This window comes from Spermophilus citellus (assembly GCF_964194105.1).
Source record: "Spermophilus citellus genome assembly, chromosome: 1".
Taxonomy (NCBI): Eukaryota; Metazoa; Chordata; class Mammalia; order Rodentia; family Sciuridae; genus Spermophilus; species Spermophilus citellus.
Genome location: NC_138182.1, coordinates 208,591,191 through 208,610,694, shown reverse-complemented (window position 1 = coordinate 208,610,694; position 19,504 = coordinate 208,591,191). Strand labels below are relative to the sequence as shown.

The following is a 19,504-nucleotide window of genomic DNA, read 5'->3' as shown; positions in this document are numbered from 1 at the left end:
GTACTTAAGGTAATGATGTCCATCTCATTCCACCATCTTTCCTACCCCCATTCCTCCTCCCTTTCTCTCCCTCCCCTTTGCCCTATCTAAAGTTCCTCCATTCCTCCCATGCTCGCCACCCATTCCCATTATGGATCAGCATCCACATATCAGAGAAAACATTCTGCATTTGATTTGAGGGGGTGGCTTGCTTCACTTAGCATAATATTCTCCAACTCCATCCATGTACTTGCAAATACCATGATTTTATTCTCTTTTAATGCTTAGTTATTTTCTATTGTGTATATACCACATTTTCTTTATCCATTTATCTACTGAAGGGCATCTAGGTTGGTTCCACAGTTTACCTATTGTGAATTGTGCTGCTATAAACATTGATGGGCTGAGTCACTGTAGTATGCTATTTTTAAGTCCTTTGGGTATAAACTGAGGAGTGGAATACCTGGGTCAAATGGTGGTTCCATTCCAAGTTTTCCAAGGAATCCAGATTGGTTGCACCAATTTGCAGTCCCACCAGCAATGAATGAGTATGCCTTTTTCCCACATCCTCTCCAACACTTATCGTTGTTTGTATTCTTTTTTAAATATTTCTTTTAGTTGTTGATAGACCTTTATTTTATTTATTTATATGAGGTGCTGAGAATCAAACCCAGTACCTCACACGCTGGGCAAAAACGCTACCACTGATCCACAACCCGAGCCCCTGTTATTTATATTCTTAACAGCTGACAGTTTGACTGGAGTGAGATGAAATCTTAGTTTTGATATGCATTTCTCTACTTGCTAGAGATGTTGAACATTTTTTCATATATTTGTTGATTGATTGTATATCATCTTCTGAGAAGTGTGTGTTCAGTTCCCTGGCCCATTTATTGATTGAGTTGTTTGGGTTTTTTTGGTGTTTATATTTTTTATTTCTTTATATATCTTAGATATTAGTGCTCTATCTGATGTGTGTGGGGTTAAAAATTTGCTTCCATTCTGTAAGCTATCTCTATTCATCTCACTAATTGTTTCACTTTGAATCCATCTCATTTATTGATTTTTTATTTTATCTCTTGTACTATACATGTTTTGATATAGTATTATTAAGGAAGTTGGGGCCTAATCCAACATAATGAAGATTTAGGCCTACGTTTTCTTCTATTGAGCACAGGATCTCTCATTAAATTCCTAGGTCCTTGATCCACTTTGAGTTAAGTTTTGTGCATGGTGAGAGATAGGGGCTTAATTTCATTTTGCTGCATATGGATTTCCAGTTTTCCCAGCACCATTTGTTGAAGAGGCTATCTTTTCTCTAATATATTTTTTGTCGCCTTTGTGTAATATGAGATGACTGTATTTATGTGGGTTTTTCTCTGTGTCCTCTATTATGTAGAATTGGTCTACAGGTCTATTTTGGTGCCAATACCATGCCGTTTTTGTTACTATTGCTCAATAGTATAGTTTAAGGTCTTGTATAGTGATGTCACCTGCTTCACTCTTCTTGCTAAGGATTGCTTTGGCTATTCTGGGTCTCTTATTTTTCTGGATGAATTTCATGATTGCTTTTTCTATTTTTATGAGGAATGTCATTGGGATTTTTATTGGAATTGCATTAAATCTGTATAGTCCTTTTGGTAGATGGTTATTTTGACAATATTAATTCTGCCTATCCAAGAACAAGGGAGATCTTTCCATCTTCTAAGGTCTTTTTAAATTTCTTTCTTTAGCATTCTGTAGTTTTCATTGTAGAGGTCTTTCACCTCTTTCATTAAGTTGATACCCAAGTTTTTGTTTGTTTGTTTGGTTGGTTGGTTGGTTGGGGTTTTTTTGTTTTGTTTTGTTTTGTTTTAGGCTATTGTAAATGGGGTTGTTTTCCTAGTTTCTCTTTCAGAGGATTTGTCACTGATGTACAGAAATACCTTGGATTTATGCATATTGATTTTATATCCTACTGCTTTGCTGAATTCATTTATTAGTTCTCAGTTTTCTGGTGGAATTTTTTGAATACTCTAGGTATAGAATCATATCATGGGCAAATAGTGATAGTTTTAAGTTCTTCTTTTCTTATTCTTATTCCTTTAATTTCTATCTAGTTGCTCTGGCTAGAATCTGAAGAACCATGTTGAATAGAAGTGGTGAAAGAGGGCATCCTTGTCTTGTTCCAGTTTTTAGAGGGAATGCTTTCAATTTTTCTCCATTGAGAATGATGTTGGCCTGGGGCTTAGCACAGGTTACTTTTATAATGTTGAGATATGTTCTTGTTATCCCTAGTTTTTCTAGTGTTTTGAACATGAAGGGGTGCTGTATTTTGTAGAATGCTTTTTATTCATCTATTGAAATGATCATATGATCCTAAGTCTATTGATATGATAAATTAGAGTTATTGATTTCCATATGTTGAACAAACCTTGCATCCCTGGGATGAACTCCACTTGATCATGGTACACTATCTTTTTGATATGTTTTTATATATAATTTGCCAGAATTTTGTTGAGAATTTTTGCATCTGTGTTCATTGGAGATATTGGTCTGAAGTTTTCTTTCTTTGATGCGTCTTTGGCTGGTTTTGGAATCAGGGTGATATTGGCCTCATAGGATGAGTTTGGAAGTCCTCTCTCTTTGTCTGTTTTATAAAATAATTTGGGAAGTATTGGTATTAGTTGTTCTTTGAAAGTCTTGTAGAACTCAGCTGTGTATCCATCTGATACTGGGTTTTTCTTGTTTGGTAGGCTTCTGATGACATCTTCTATTTCATTGCTTGAAATTGATCTGTTTAACTTGTATATATCATCCTGATTCAGTATGGGCAAATCATATGACTCTAGAAATTTGTCGATGCCTTTGATATTTACCATCTTATTGGAGTACAAATTTTCAAAATAATTATCTTCTCTGTTTCTTTAGTGTCTGTTGTGATATTTCCTTTTTCATCATGGTTGTTAGTAATTTGATTTTTCTCTCTCCTTCTTTTCATTAGCATGGCTAAGGGTTTATCAATTTTATTTATCTTTTCAAAGAACCAACTTTTTGTTTTGTCATTTTTTTCAATTGTTTCAATTTCATTGATTTCAGTTCTGATTTTAATTACTTCCTGTCTTCTCCTGCTTTTGGTGTAGATTTGTTCTTCTTTTTCTAAGGCTTTGAAATGTAATGTTAGGTCATTTATTTGTTGACTTTTTCTTCTTTTTTTTTTAAGATGATGAACTTGATTTTTTTTTATTGTTGGTCATTCAAAACATTACATAGTTCTTAATATATCATATTTCACAGTTTGATTCAAGTGGGTTATGAACTCCCATTTTTACCCCGTATACAGATTGCTGTATCACATCAGTTACACTTCCATTGATTTACATATTGCCATTCTAGTGTCTGATGGATTCTGCTGTCTATCCTATCCTCTTCTCTCTCTACCCCCTCTACTGTAAATCATTTCTTCCACTTGTATTATTCTTCTCTTACCCCTCATTTCCTCTTATATGTAATTTTGTATAACCCTGAGGATCACCTTCCATTTCCATGCAGTTTCCCTTCTCTCTCCCTTTCCCTCCCACCTCTCATCCCTGCTTAATGTTGATCTTCTTCTCAAGCTCTTCGTCCCTACCCTGTCCTTGGTTACTCCCCTTATATCAAAGAAGTCATTTGGCATTTATTTTTTAAGGATTGGCTAGCTTCACTTAGCATAATCTGCTCTAATGCCATCCATTTCCCTCCAAATTCTATGATTTTGTCATTTTTTAATGCAGAGTAATACTCCGTTGTGTATAAATGCCACATTTTTTTTATCCATTCATCTATTGAAGGGCATCTAGGTTGGTTCCACAATCTTGCTATCGTGAATTGTGCTGCTATGAACATCGATGTAGCAGTATCCCTGTAGCATGCTCTTTTAGGTCTTTAGGGAATAGACCGAGAAGGGCAATAGCTGGGTCAAATGGTGGTTCCATTCCCAGCTTTCCAAGAAATCTCCATACTGCTTTGCAAATTGGCCTTACCAATTTGCAGTCCCACCAACAATGAACAAGTGTACCCTTTTCCCCGCATCCTCTCCAGCACTTGTTGTTGTTGGACTTCATAATGGCTGCCAATCTTACTGGAGTGAGATGGTATCTTAGGGTGGTTTTGATTTGCATTTCTCTGACTGCTAGAGATGGTGAGCATTTTTTCATGTACTTACTGATTGATTGTATGTCCTCCTCTGAGAAGTGTCTGTTCAGGTCCTTGGCCCATTTGTTGATTGGGTTATTTGTTATCTTATTGTCTAATTTTTTGAGTTCTTTGTATACTCTGGATATTAGGGCTCTATCTGAAGTGTGTGGAGTAAAGATTTGTTCCCAGGATGTAGGCTCCCTGTTTACCTCTCTTATTGTTTCTTTTGCTGAGAAAAATCTTTTTAGTTTGAGTAAGTCCCAATTGTTGATTCTAGTTGTTAACTCTTGCGCTATGGGTGTCCTATTGAGGAATTTGGAGCCTGACCCCACAGTATGTAGATCATAGCCAACTTTTTCTTCTATCAGACGCAGTGTCTCTGATTTAATATCAAGCTCCTTGATCCATTTTGAGTTAACTTTTGTGCGTGGCGAGAGAAAGGGATTCAGTTTTATTTTGATGCAAATAGATTTCCAATTTTCCCAGCACCATTTGTTGAAGATGCTATCCTTCCTCCATTGCATGCTTTTAGCCCCTTTATCAAATATAAGATAGTTGTAGTTTTGTGGATTGGTTACTGTGTCCTCTATTCTGTACCATTGGTCCACCCGCCTGTTTTGGTACCAGTACCATGCTGCTTTTGTTACTATTGCTCTGTAGTATAGTTTGAAGTCTGGTATCGCTATACCGCCTGATTCACACTTCCTGCTTAGCATTGTTTTTGCTATTCTGGGTCTTTTATTATTCCATATAAATTTCATGATTGTTTTATCTATTTCTACAAGAAATGCTGTTGGGATTTTGATTGGCATTGCATTGAACTTATAGAGAACTTTTGGTAATATCGCCATTTTGATGATGTTAGTTCTGCCTATCCATGAACAGGGTATATTTTTCCATCTTCTAAGGTCTTCTTCTACTTCTCTCTTTAGGGTTCTGTAGTTTTCATTGTATAAGTCTTTCACCTCTTTTGTTAGGTTGATTCCCAAGTATTTTATTTTTGGGGGGGATATTGTGAATGGAGTAGTTGTCCTCATTTCCGTTTTAGAGGATTTGTCGCTGATATACAGGAATGCCTTTGATTTATGCATGTTGATTTTATATCCTGCCACATTGCTGAATTCATTTATTAGCTCTAATAGTTTCTTTGTAGACCCTTTTGGATCTGCTAGGTTAAAATCATGTCATCTGCAAATAGTGATAATTTAAGTTCTTTTCCTATTTTTATGCCTTTAATTTCTTTCGTCTGTCTAATTGCTCTGGCCAGTGTTTCGAGGACTATGTTGACCAGAAGTGGTGAGAGAGTGCATCCCTGTCTTGTTCCAGATTTTAGAGGGAATGCCTTCAATTTTTCTCCATTCAGAATGATGCTGGCCTGAGACTTAGCGTAGATTGCTTTTACAATGTTGAGGTATGTTCCTGTTATCCCTAATTTTTCTAGAGTTTTGAACATAAAGGGATGCTGTACTTTGTCGAATGCTTTTTCTGCATCTATCAAGATGATCATATGGTTCTTATTTTTAAGTCTATTGATGTGGTGAATAGTATTTATTAATTTCCGTATATTGAACCAGCCTTGCATCCCAGGGATGAATCCTACTTGATCATGGTGTATAATTTTTTTGATATGTTTTTGAATCTGATTCGCCAGAATTTTATTGAGGATTTTTGCATCTAGGTTCATTAGAGATATTGGTCTGTAGTTTTCTTTCTTTGAAGTATCTTTGTCTGGTTTAGGTATCAGGGTGATGTTGGTCTCGTAGAATGTATTTGGAAGTTCTCCCTCTTTTTCTATTTCCTGAAATAGCTTGAAAAGTATTGGTATTAGTTCCTCTTTAAAGGTTTTGTAAAACTCTGCTGTATACCCATCCGGTCCTAGGCTTTTCTTAGTTGGTAGTCTTTTGATGGTTTCTTCTATTTCCTCTATTGTTATTGGTCTGTTTAGGTTGTCTATATCCTCCTGACTCAATCTGGGCAGATCATATGACTTAAGAAATTTATCTATGCCTTCACTATCTTCTATTTTATTGGAGTATAAGGATTCAAAATAATTTCTGATTATCTTCTGTATTTCTGAAGTGTCTGTTGTGATATTGCCTTTTTCATCCCGTATGCTAGTAATTTGAGTTCTCTCTCTTCTTCTCTTTGTTAGCATGGCTAAGGGTCTGTCGATTTTGTTTATTTTTTCAAAGAAGCAACCTTTATTTTTGTGAATTTTTTCAATTGTTTCTTTTGTTTCAATTTCATTAATTTCAGCTCTGATTTTAATTAGTTCTTGCCTTCTACTTCTTTTGCTGTTGTTTTGCTCTTCTTTTTCTAGGATTTTGAGATGAAGTATGAGATCATTTATTTGTTGGTTTTTTCTTTTTTTAAGGAATGAACTCCAAGCAATGAATTTTCCTCTTAGAACTGCTTTCAATGTGTCCCATAGATTCCGATATGTTGTGTCTGTGTTTTCATTTAACTCTAAGAAGTTTTTAATTTCCTCCTTGATGTCTTCTAAAACCCATTGATCATTCAGTAACCTATTGTTCATTCTCCAAGTGATGCATGATTTTTCCTTCCTTCTTTTATCGTTCATTTTCAGTTTCATTCCATTATGATCAGATAAGATGCATGGTATTATCTCTACTCCTTTATATTGTCTAAGAGTTGCCCTGTGACATAATATATGATCTATTTTTGAGAAGGATCCATGTGCTGCTGAGAAAAAAGTGTAACTGCTTGATGTTGGGTGGTATATTCTATATATGTCAATTAAGTCTAGGTTATTAATTGTGTTATTGAGTTCTATAGTTTCCTTATTTAACTTTTGTTTGGAAGATCTGTCCAGTGGTGAGAGAGGTGTGTTGAAGTCTCCCATGATTATTGTATGGTGGTCTATTAGACTCTTGAACTTGAGAAGAGTTTGCTTGATGAACATAGCTGCACCATTGTTTGGAGCATATGTATTTATGATTGTTATGTCTTGTTGGTATATGGTTCCCTTGAGCAGTATGTAGTGTCCCTCTTTATCCCTTTTGATTAACTTTGGCTTGAAATCTATTTTATTAGATATGAGTATGGACACTCCTGCTTGTTTCCGAAGTCCATATGAGTGATATGATTTTTCCCAACCTTTCACCTTCAGTCTATGTATATCTTTTCCTATCAAATGCGTCTCCTGTAGGCAGCATATTGTTGGGTCTTGTTTTGTGATCCATTCAACTAGCCTGTGTCTCTTAATTGGTGAGTTTAAGCCATTAACATTTAGGGTTCTTATTGAGATATGGGTTGTTCTTCCAGCCATATTTGTTTATTAATGTTACTAAACCTTATTTGTTTTCCTCTTTGTTTACTTTCCCCCCTTTACTGTCCTACCTCCCACTGTTGGTTTTCATTGTTATTTTCCATTTCCTCTTCCTGTAATGTTTTGCCAAGGATTTTTTGAAGAGATGGTTTTCTAGCTGCAAATTCTTTTAACTTTTTTTTATCGTGGAAGGTTTTAATTTCATCTTCCATCCTGAAGCTTAATTTCGCCAGATACACGATTCTTAGTTGGAACCCATTTTCTTTCAGTGTTTGAAATATGTTATTCCAGGATCTTCTAGCTTTCAGAGTCTGTGTTGAGAGATCAGCTGTTATCCTGATTTGTTTACCCCTAAATGTAATCTGCTTCCTTTCTCTTGTAGCTTTTAAAATTCTCTCCTTATTCTGTATGTTGGGCATCTTCATTATAATGTGTCTAGGTGTGGATCTCTTATGATTTTGCACATAAGGCATCCTGTAGGCTTCTAGGATTTGGGATTCTGTCTCATTCTTCAAGTCTGGGAAGTTTTCTCGTATTATTTCATTGAATAGATTGTTTATTCCTTTGGTTTGGAGCTCTGTGCCTTCCTGTATCCCAATGACTCTTAAGTTTGGTCTCTTTATGTTGTCCCATATTTCTTGGATGTTCTGCTCATGGTTTCTTAGCAGTCTTGCTGAGCTGTCTATGTTCTTTTCAAGTTGAAATACTTTGTCTTCATTGACTGATGTTCTATCTTCTAAGTGATCTACTCTGCTGATAGTATTCTCAATTGCGTTTTTAAGTTGGTTTATTGCTTCCTGCATTTCTAGGATTTCTGTTTGTTTGTTTTTTATTACCTCTATCTCCCTGTGTAATTGATCTTTTGCTTCCTGGATTTGTTTATGTAGTTCCTTGTCAAAGTGATCTTTCATTGTCTGATTTTGCTGTCTCATGTCTTCCTTGAGACTCCAGATCATCTGAAGCGTGTATATCATGAACTCTTTATCTGACATTCCATCTGTTGCAGCTATTACCTCTTCTAAAGTTGAGTTGACCTGCATTGCTTGTGGTCCTTTCTTTCCTTGTCTTTTCATACTGCTCGCGTTTCTTTCTGCTTGGTGAAACTGTTGTGTTTTTGAAATTTTTCCCCTATTTATTTAGATTGCTCTTGTATAGTTGGAAAATCTCCCTTGCAGGGCAGGTAGTGGCTGTGCTCCTCCTCTAATTAGGGTGACCTGTCTACCACGCTGGTCGGTCGCAGGTCTGGCCACCCTGTGGGCGCGGGTGGCGGCTCTACTCTGCCCCCACTCCAATTGTGGTGACGTAACTACCACTCCCTCGGGTCGTTGGTCCTGATCCGGATGTGGGCGGCGGCTCTGCTCGGCCCCTACTCCAATTGGTGTGACGTGTCTACCATGCTGGCAGGCCTCTAGGCCTGTTCCGCCGGTGGGTTGCAGGTCTGCCTACCTTGCGGGCTCGGGCGGCAGTTCTGCTCAGCCCCCACTCCAAATGGGGCTACCTGACTGCCTCTCCAACGGGTCGCTGGGCCTTTTCCGGACACGGGCGGCGGCGGCTCTGCTCCACCCCCACTCCAACCAGTGTGACGTGACTGCCTCGGTGCTACGTGTCCACTACGCTGGCAGGCTACCGGGCCTGTCCTGCCAGTGGGTCGCAGGTCTGCCTACCTTGCAGGCTCAGACGGTGGTTCTACACAGCCCCTACTCCAAATGGGGTGACTTGGCTACCGCGCTGTCGGGTCGCTGGTCCTGTTCCAGGCGTAGGCAGCTACTCTCTTCGGCCCCAGCTGCAGTTGGGGTGTCATGATACCACGCCGGTGGGTCACTTGGCCTGTTCTGGGCGCAGGCGGCAGCTCCCCTCTGCCCCTCTGGCCCCCACTGCACCCAGCAGGACCCGGACCGAGAAGCAGTTACCGCGGGGTCCCCATCCCTGGGCCAAAGCCGCTCCGGGAGCCAGAACCCGGCCTCTCCGAGCCCGGTGCACGCTCCGCTAGGAGCAGGCTCCAAGGAGCGATCTCCACGGGTTCCCCAGCCCTAGGCCAAAGCAGCTCCGGGAGCCAGAGCCTGGCTGCTCCAAGCTCTCCGAGCTCGGTGCACGCTCTGCTGGGAGCAGGCTCAACGACGCAGTCCCCGCGTGTTCCCCAGCCCTGGGCCAAAACTGTTCTGGGGGTCAGAACCCAGCTGCTTCGAGCTCGATGCACGCTCCACTAGGAGCTGGCTTCAATACGCAGTCTCCGTGGGATCCCCAGCCCTGGGCCAAAGCAGCTGCGGGAACCAGAACCCGGCTGCTCAGAGCTCGGTGCACGCTTTGCTAGGAGCGAGCCCCAAGGAGTATTCTCCACAGGTTCTCTAGCCCTGAGCCTGAGCGATCTGTCTGCGAGACGCAGGCAAATGCCAGCCTGAAATCACCTGTTCCGTAGCTGAATGAGCTGAGATCAGTAGAAAACAGGGATGATTCCATCAGCTCTCCAAGATGGCGGCCGCTGTCCTCCTCCGTGGTCCGACCGGTGTCGAGAACCGAACTGGACCCTTCTCTCCTCCGTCTCAAAGCCAGAACTCAGCACTAAACACAGCCATTGCGCCGCTGGCAGGAGCCCCCAGAATCTGCATGGCTGCACCCCCGCTCCAGCACCTCGCCACTTCCCAGCGCGTGCCACAGACTCCAGCCGCGGGGCGATCTGCCGATCAGGCAATGTGACCCTCCGTGCGGAGAAATTGCCCGCGTCCGAGCCCCCGCAGCCGAACCTCGAGCGATGGAAATCCCTCCACTAGATTCTGGAGCACCTCAATTTCGCTGGAATTTCCCAACAAGACAGCCTTCAGCTGTTTCACCTCGTCTTTCTCCCGCACAGTGATGCGACACACGGGGGTGATGCACTCCCTTCGCCGCCATCTTCCAGGAACCCGACTTTTTCTTCTTTTAAGGAATGAACTCCATGCAATGAACTTTCCTCTTAGTACTGCCTTCATAGTGTCCCAGAGATTTTAATATGTTGTAACAGTGTTCTCATTTACCTCTAAAAATTTTTTAATCTCCTTTTTGATGTCTTTTACAACCCATTATTCAATCAATAACATATTATTTAGTCTCTAGGTGTTGGAGTAGCTTCTGATTTTTATTTTATCATTGATTTCTAATTTTATTCCATTTTGATCTGATGTAACGCAGGGTAGTATCTCTACTTTTTTGTATTTGATAAGGAGTTGCTTTGTGACATAATATATGTTCCTATTTTAGAGAAGGATCCATGTGCTGTTGAGAAGAAAGTAAATTAACTTGTTGATAGATAAAATATTTTGTATATGTCTGTTAAGTCTAAGTTATTGATTGTATTATTGAGTTTTATAGTTTCTTTTTTTAGCTTTTGTTTGGGAGATCTATCCAGTGGTGAAAGAGGTGTGTTCAGATCACCCATAATTATTGTGTTGTGGTCTGTTTGACTCTTGAACTTGAGAAGAGTTTGCTTGATGAATGTACATGCTCTATTGTTTGGGGCATATATATTTATAATTGTTACGTCTTGTTGATGTATGGTTCCCTTAAGCAGTTAATCCCTTTTAATTAACTTTGGCTTGAAGTCTATTTTATTTGATATGAGAAAGGAAACCCCTGCTTGTTTCTGCAGTCCATGTGAGTGGTATTTTTTTCCCAACCTTCATCGTCAGCCTGTGGATGTCTTTTCCTATGAGATGAGTCTCTTGCAGTCAACATATTGTTGGGTCTTTTTTCTTTTTGTAATCCAAACTGCTAGTCCCTGTGTTTTGATTGGTAAGTTGAGGCCATTAATATTCAGGGTTATTATTGAAACATGATTTGTATTCCCAGTAATTTTTGTTTATTTTTGGTATTTAACTTGACTTGGTTTCTCATTTGATTGGTTTTCCTTTTAGTTTAATACCTCCCTTTGCTGATTTTCATTGTTATTTTTAATTTCCTCCTCCTGGAATATTTTGCCGAGGATGTTCTATAGTGCAGGCTTTCTAGTTGTAATTTCTTTTAACTTTTCTTTATCATGGAAGGTTCTTATTTTGTCATCAAATCTAAAACTTAACTTTGCTGGATATAAGATTCTTGGTTGCCATCTATTTCCTTTCAGAGCTTGGTATATGTCGTTCCAGTATCTTCTAGCTTTCAGAGTCTGGGTTGAAAAATCTGCAGATATCTTTTTTTTTTTTTTTTTTTTTTTAAAGAGAGAGTGAGAGAGGAGAGAGAGAGAGAGAGAATTTTTAATATTTATTTTTTAGTTCTCGGCAGACACAACATCCTTGTTGGTATGTGGTGCTGAGGATCGAACCCGGGCCACACGCATGCCAGGCGAGCGCGCTACCGCTTGAGCCACATCCCCAGCCCATCTGCAGATATCTTAATTGGTTTTCCCCTATATGTAATCTGATTCCTTTCTCTTGTGGCTTTTAAAATTCTCTCCCTATTCTGTATGCTAGGCATTTGCATTATAATGTGCCTTGGCGTGGATCTGTTGTGATTTGTACTTTTGGTGTCCTGTGAGCCTCTTGTATTTGATTTTCCAATTCATTCTTCAAGTTTGGAAAATTTTCTGATATTAGTTCATTAAATAGTTGTTCATTCCTTTGGTTTGTAACACTATGCCTTCCTCTATCCCAATAATTCTTAAATTTGTTCTTTTTATTTTATCTCATAATTCTTGAATGTTCTGTTCATGGTTTCTTACCATCTTCACTGTATGGTCAACATTCTTTTCAAAAATTCCACATGTACAAACTTCCCATAGTCATGAGCATATGCCAGTTGGCCCCTGCTTCCCATGATCCTCAAAGGCTTCTTTTCTGCAGCTCACTAGTGTTGGTGACACACAGATACCCTTACACAGCCTTCTTCCTTGCTACTTACTTCCTCTCCTTACAGTGAACAGACCACTGTCTTGGAGCTCAATTTCATCTTAGGCCGTCCCTTTCTCTCATGTACATCCTCTTTAAAGTCTTCTCTCCTGATAGTTTTTAACCAGTTATCTCTGAAATACTTCTCTCCTCTTTCTTTAGGAATCAAAAAAATTCCTAATTGTGATTGATTGGTGGAAGATCACTAAAATTATGCCTCTTTCAAGGGAAATGAAAGATACAAATTTTTAAATGGTCATTTGTAAAGCAAGTATCTGAAGAAGATTTATAGAGTGAAAGGAAAGTGACCAAGACACTCGAAGCGACCAAGAGATCTTTATTGCAGCAGTGAGAAAGGGAAGAGAGAGAGCCCGGCAGGAGAAGGTTTTTATAGCCCTTCTGCTGTGCTGCCTAAATCTAATAGGGTCTATGGGTTTGCAAGCTGCCTTGTTGGCATAAGGGGGATTAAGTGTTCAGCCTTCAGAGGAGGAGTGGGGAGTGGGGAAGTGTTCAGGCTTGAGCAGGGGGGTGAAATGTTCAGCCTTGAGTGGGGGGGGGGGGGTGAGCGGTTAACTTGAGGCAAACAGGCAATAAAGAACCAGACAGATGGGGGTTTGAGTGTCCAGGTAATCCTGCAGCTAACATTCGTTCAGCCTGCCCTGCACTTAACAGAGGACTTTGCTTCCTTATTCTCATTAAAATAATTTTCTTACTCAATTTTGTTTAGTTTCTAACAGTAGAGATATAATGCTATTTTTCATAGGGAATATTTAAATTTACATAGAAACCTGAGCCACTGAAATCAGAAAGGGGTGTGGAGCAAGTAGACTCATTTTTAAATTATCTTGAGTATGCAGCAATCATTAACTAATTTTCTACAGGGAAAAGGCATATGTTAAAACCAATTTTAAAAAAAAAAACTTTTTAAATTGAATATTTCTCATGCTATATATTTGATAGGTAAAAATTTACTTTTCCCTAAATCAGTATAATCCAGGATTCCACAAGGAATGGTTTTACAAAATACTAGTCCTTAAGATGTTCCTTAAGAGTGAAAAAAAAAATCTTTATCATCAAATAACTTTGGTAGGGCTCTTATTGACCAAGTATTGTTCTCAGAATTTTTCATAAATTATCTTATTTAAATCTGAAATGAACTTATAAGATACAAGTATTATTGTTTTTTTTTTTTTGGGGGGGGGTATTTTAATTTGTTATTTATGACAATGCATTACAATTCATATCACACATAACAGAACACAATTTTTCACATCTCTGGTTGTACACAAAGTAGAGTCACAACATTTGTGTCTTCATACATGTACTTAAGGTCAATGATGTCCAACAAGTATTATTATTATCCTTCTTTTACAAGTAAAGAAACTGGGGTACAGAGAACTTACACAAGGTTACATGGCTAAAGCAGTAAGCAAGCATCTGAATCTAGGTAGTCCATTTACAAAACCTATATACAGTCTCTAGTCTGTGATCTTTAATGGGGGAAAATGTAAATTATGTCATTTATGAATGTTCAATTAATGAAAGGATGCATTGTGTTTTAATATTTTATTATTTTTGTTGCAAAGATATTGCTGGAATTCCTCTGCCTCAAAACCTTAGTGGATACTCTTTGTTGCCATTATCATCAGAACCATCTAAGAATAAACGTAAAGTCAAAAACCTACGTCCTCCATGGATTCTGAGTGAATTCCACGGATGCAATGTGAATGCTTCCACCTATATGCTTCGAACTAACCAATGGAAGTACATAGCCTATTCTGATGGTGTTTCAGTATTGCCTCAACTCTTTGGTAAATTAATTGATGTGTTTTTAAGTGTAATTTTATGCATGAACTGACCTACATAGCACTGCTCAAGAGCTTCAATAATTATTATTAAATAAATGAAAATCTGCTGCTTCTCCTGATGAGACAGGCTACAGAGGTTGCCCAAGGGAGGAGCAGCTTCCTTGCCAGTCAGCATGTGAATATTAGAGAAAGTGCTCTAAGTCTTTGAATCTGAGTCTTATGATTGAAACCATCGCTTTCCGAATCAGGGATCTTTTAATGCTCATTGTTCCATTTCCCAGTCAGCAGTCACCACCTTTTCATTATCTGTTCTGAAGGATCAACACTTATCTCTTATGGACTAGACATTCTACATACATTATGTAACGTGCATCCCAACCCTACAATATAGTACCATTCTCTTCATTTTACAGAGAAGGAGTCTAGGGGGTCAAAGAAGTTCAGACACCTGTATAAGACCTCATAACTGAGAAGCAGCAGAACTGAAAGGTCAACCCCAGTCTGATTCTAAAATCCATTTTCCTGCCACATTATAAAAATGGCTGCTAGCTTCCCTAGTCTATGAATTAATTTTTAAACGACATTTTTAGATTTAGGATTTTACTTATACTCTGTCCCATTTTAGCCATTATTAATATTATTTCTGCCTGAGTTTCCTTCCTACTTACAAATGTCAAAATTATTAACTCAAAATAATTCTTCACTGGCCAAACCTGAGTAACTTCCTTAACTCTAAAAACAGGGGATTCTTGGCTTCAAAAAGTCCTTAAATTTTCATCATGACAAATAATGGCCTCTTGCTTGTTCACTGGTCATTGTTAAATAAAATTTATGGGAACCCATTATTTAGGCTGAACTCCTGCATTAGATTCAAAAACACAAACCAAAACAGATTGGAGTCACTAATGCTAAGTGCCACATAATCAAACTGAACTTTAAAACAGGCCAGATCCCTAAAGAGAAATTCACAGAAACCAATCAGAAAGGGCCCATTTTACCTGATCCAAATAATAAAGAAGTTCCTTCTGTTTTAAACCTATATGAAAAGTAACTTTTTAACTACCAATGGTTTTTGCTCCTTGTTTATCCTTCCTTCATGCTTTTTCAGCTTACAAAGCTCACCCCTCTGTTCAGTTCATTGAAGCACCTTTTCTAATTCTTTAGATGGGATGCTGCCCAACTCATGAATCATGAAGTAAACATCAATTAGATTTTTAAACAAATTTGTTGTAATTTTGTTTTTTTAACACTGTGTTCTGCAAAGTTCAGATGTGATTATTAAAGGACCAGTGGAGAAGCCATTCTTTCCTATCTTTTCTAGGGTTTATTCACAGACCTCCCTTTCCTAAAGAGTTATCATGTGAAGTCATATATGTGTTCAGGGGTCTCCTGCCTAATGCATTTAAATAGCTCTCATAGTGATTTTTCTTTGAACATACAGTGTTCATTTACTATTTTGAAGTTGTCATAAGATCTTTTTTTTTAAATCAGATTGGTATCTTATATCCCCTGTCTTCCCACATCATATATGAAAAGCATTTATGGATCTGAACATTTATCTTTATTTTCTTACTGGTAGTGACTGAGAGAAATTTTTCATTTCCATAATTCTTAGATAAAATGGGAGTATTTATGAATCTAACTTTCAGAAATCCAAGTATAAGATGCTAATATATAAATAAAACTAAGACTGAATGAAATTGCAGGAATATGACTTGTCTATATAAAAAAATTTATAGCTGCAAAGTTTAGGGCTGTTGAAATGAAACAATATAAATACAGGGTTTTTTCCTCTTCTTGTCAAAGGAGAAAAGGCATCAGAAACAGGAAGAATTCATTTTAAACCAACTTACTAATGATAAGGGTCTTACTGTTTCTGGCATCTAAAAGTAGATAAGAAGAAAAATGGGATAGCAGGAAAGAAGATAATTTGGGTATGTTACAGGAGTGTTTAATTTTTGGTATATATTGCTTAATGATGGGAATGTGTTCTAGGAAATGTGTCATTCTGCTATTTCATCAATGTGCTAACTTCAGACAGCATACTTATACAAAAAAGAAGATTAAGATATCACTAGGCAATATAATTTTATAGGACCACTACATATATGTGGAGTGTTATGCAGCACATGATTATATACTGCCCTTCATTTTATTAACTGAAAGGATCTGAAAATAAAATCTAATATATTATCTATTATAACAACATTCTAGAAAAACTTTTAATAGGTAACCATTTTGACAGTTTTACTTTTTTTCTTTCAGATCTTTCCTTGGACCCAGATGAATTAAATAACATTGCTGCAAAATTTCCAGAAATTACTTATTCTTTAGATCAGAAGCTTCGTTCCATTATAAACTACCCCAAAGTTTCTGCTTCTGTCCACAGATATAATAAAGAACAGTTTATCATGTGGAAACAAAGTATAGGACAAAATTATTCAAATGTTATAGCAAACCTTAGGTGGCATCAGGAGTGGCTGAAAAATCCAGAGAAGTATGAAAATGCCATTGATCAGTGGCTTAAAACTCACACTGCTTCACAATTTGAATAAAAATAAGAAAATAATGTTCTAGAGCTACTTATAAATATGTTCATATGTATTTTAAATGAAACAATTTAGTAATTACTTTTACTTTTAAAGAATGTATTATATTTTAAAATGACAGTGATTATAGAATTACGTATTTTCAGAAATGACTAAGTTGCTTACGGCATTGCTATGTTGCTGAGGCTGGTTTTGAATTTGTGATACTACTGCCTCAACTTCCCTTGCCACTGGGATTACAAGCCTGTAACACCATGCCTGGCTATTCTTGCAGACTACTAAAGATTTAATGGAAATATCAAAAAGATGACAGCAACTACTATACTATACAGTTGTTACTCTGATTAAATACAGAATATAAAATATTTTAATAACTATTATTAACTTGCAAATCATAAAATAATATGTATTTGACAGTGTCTGAGTTATTTGTATTTGATGGGATCATTTAGATTTAATGAGAATATTAGGATTCTTCTAATGTTTTCTTAACATGTAGAAATTTGTACTTTCATGTAACCAATTTTATGAATCTTTATACCCTGTAAGTATATGCAATTATAATCTGTCAATTAAAATAATATTAATTTTAAAATTTATGAATCTGCTTTTGTATCTTTGAAATTTTATGTCATGTTTAGAGTTTAGTGTTTTAAATATTTAAATCTCTGACCCATCTGATTTGTATTACATATCTAACGTATTACATACTAACTTTAGTTGTTGCCCCCACCATTTTTTAACGACTACCCAATGGACCTTTTATTAAGTAAATTATCACTTGTTTCATTGGTTAAAATGTTATTCATTACATGTTACCCTGGAATGAATAAATTATCTTATCCCTGCTGATTTCAAATGCCATTTTATCATATACCAAAATCCCACTTACACTTATGTCCTTCCTGAACATTTTATTTTGCCAAGAACTTTTCTATTTATTAATCTGGTAGCCAATATCTGGTCCCTTTGCAACCCTTTCCTTTTTTCAAAACTGTCCTAAATATTCTTGCTTACTTGATTTTTCCATATAAATTTAGAATTTCTGTCTAATTGTAAAAATGAAAAATCTTGTTAGTCTTTTGTGAAGTAATTAAATTTATAGCCCTAGACAGAAATGAACTATTTATTATATCATTATAAAGAATACTGTCTTATTTTCCCTTTGTTCATGTCTCTTTTTATAACCCTCAGCAGTATTCTAAATTTTGTTCAAATAGATAAGTTTCTCTGGAGGTATTTTTATTTGTTTTTAAGAAAAAACTGATTTATTATGATCTAATATTAAAGGTAATTATTATTTCAGGTATATTAGTCCATATAGCAGTATGCCTATATTTCCCTTTAAATGTGTCTTTTATACATTGGAAGAGTGACTATGCATTATATTGCTATTAGGATTTTTTTTACTTGTTTTTTCCCCATATTTTTATTGGTACATTATAGTTGTATATAATGGTGGGATTTGTTGTTACATAATCATATATGCCCACAACATAACAGTGTAATTTGGCCAATATCATTACCTGGTATTTCCCCTTTCCCTCCTCTCCTTCCTCCCCCTGGTCCCTTTCCTCTCCTTTACAGATCTCACTTCAATTTTCATGAGATTCCCCTTACCACTTTTCTTTTCCCTTTTGCTCTCTAGCTTCCACATATGAGAGAAAATATACCATCTCAGCTTTCTGTGTTTGGCTTATTTTGCTTAACATAATGTTTTCAAGTTCCATTCATTTTCCTGCAAGTAACATTTCACGCTTTCTTTTTGGATGCATAAAACTCAGTTGTGTGTATATATACCACATTTTCTTTATCCATTCATCCACTGATGGACACCTACTCTGGTTCCATAGTTTAGGAATACATGTATCACTGTAGTATGATGACTTTAATTCTTCAGGATAAATACTGAGTAATATCATTGGTGGTGTCACAATGGGCAAAAGTGTGACATTTGCAGTTGAGGGGAGTGATGAAGAATGTCCATGCATTTCTGCCCTTTTCAGTGTTTTATTCACTCAAATCACTTAATATAATTTCACTCTATAGGTTCTTAATCAAGAAAATGACAATCCTTAACACTGGGCATTGCAACAGACATAATCCATTCAAAGCAAACAATTCAGGGTTAACTTCTAAGCACTGCAAACACACTTAATCATGACAGACTTATTACAGACATTCCCTCTACATGCTAAGCTTAAGTGCTATATTCAAAGTCTTTAAGTTTTAGATCTTAAGTCCAGTGGATGCACATTCACTCAGAGTGCAATGACTGGGTCAGGAATCCATAGAAGCTTCTCCTGGAGTGGAGTTGATGGCTGGCTGAGGAGACAGTCATAAGGAGAAGTCCTTTTCTCACTAGAGTCAAGAGGTTGCTGTAGAGTTTGAGAATAGTGAGGATGATGCAGGGGATCAGGCAGATGAGAAGAGTTGGGAAGGCAGTCTAGGTCCTCATCAGGCTCTCAGGCTTGTGTACATCTGTTTCGGCAGGTTGAATGTCTGTTCATTTGCTCCAATATTTATATTAAATTTTGGGAGCTTTCTGCCCACCCTTTGGGTCCCTATCAGCCATTACCAGGTTTCTTAGTGACATCTTTTATTCTTAGACTTAGGACATGTGGTTTGATGATTTCTGCCCTGACATTACACTTCTGACTCTCATCAGGGTTATGAGAAATGACATGTGACTTCACCCTCTTACCTAGGTTGTGGAAAGTGACTTGCTTTTATCAGGCTATGCCTGATTGACATACTGGAGGGCTCCATGGCTTGCCTTGTGAGACTGCAGGCTTATTTTAAAATGGAGTTACTTAGACTAAGGCTCTTCTTAAGTTAAGGCTATCCTTACAGGTGGTTCCATTCCTATCT

General features: G+C 37.4%; 1 protein-coding gene across 3 annotated transcripts in view; it reads left to right on the top strand.

The window, feature by feature from the left end:
- The window catches only part of ARSK (arylsulfatase family member K), a 54,093-nt gene extending 36,608 nt beyond the window's left edge, over positions 1–17,485 (top strand). For 2 of the 3 annotated variants that reach the window (XM_081280441.1, XM_081280442.1), the window contains exons 7-8: positions 13,863–14,087; positions 16,350–17,485. In XM_081280441.1, coding sequence (XP_081136567.1) covers positions 13,863–14,087; positions 16,350–16,639 — 515 coding nt within the window. In that variant the 3' untranslated portion in view covers positions 16,640–17,485. The remainder of the gene's footprint in view (positions 1–13,862; positions 14,088–16,349) is intronic. The other variant, XM_081280443.1, reaches the window with a different exon arrangement.
- Positions 17,486–19,504: the final 2,019 nt, after the last annotated feature.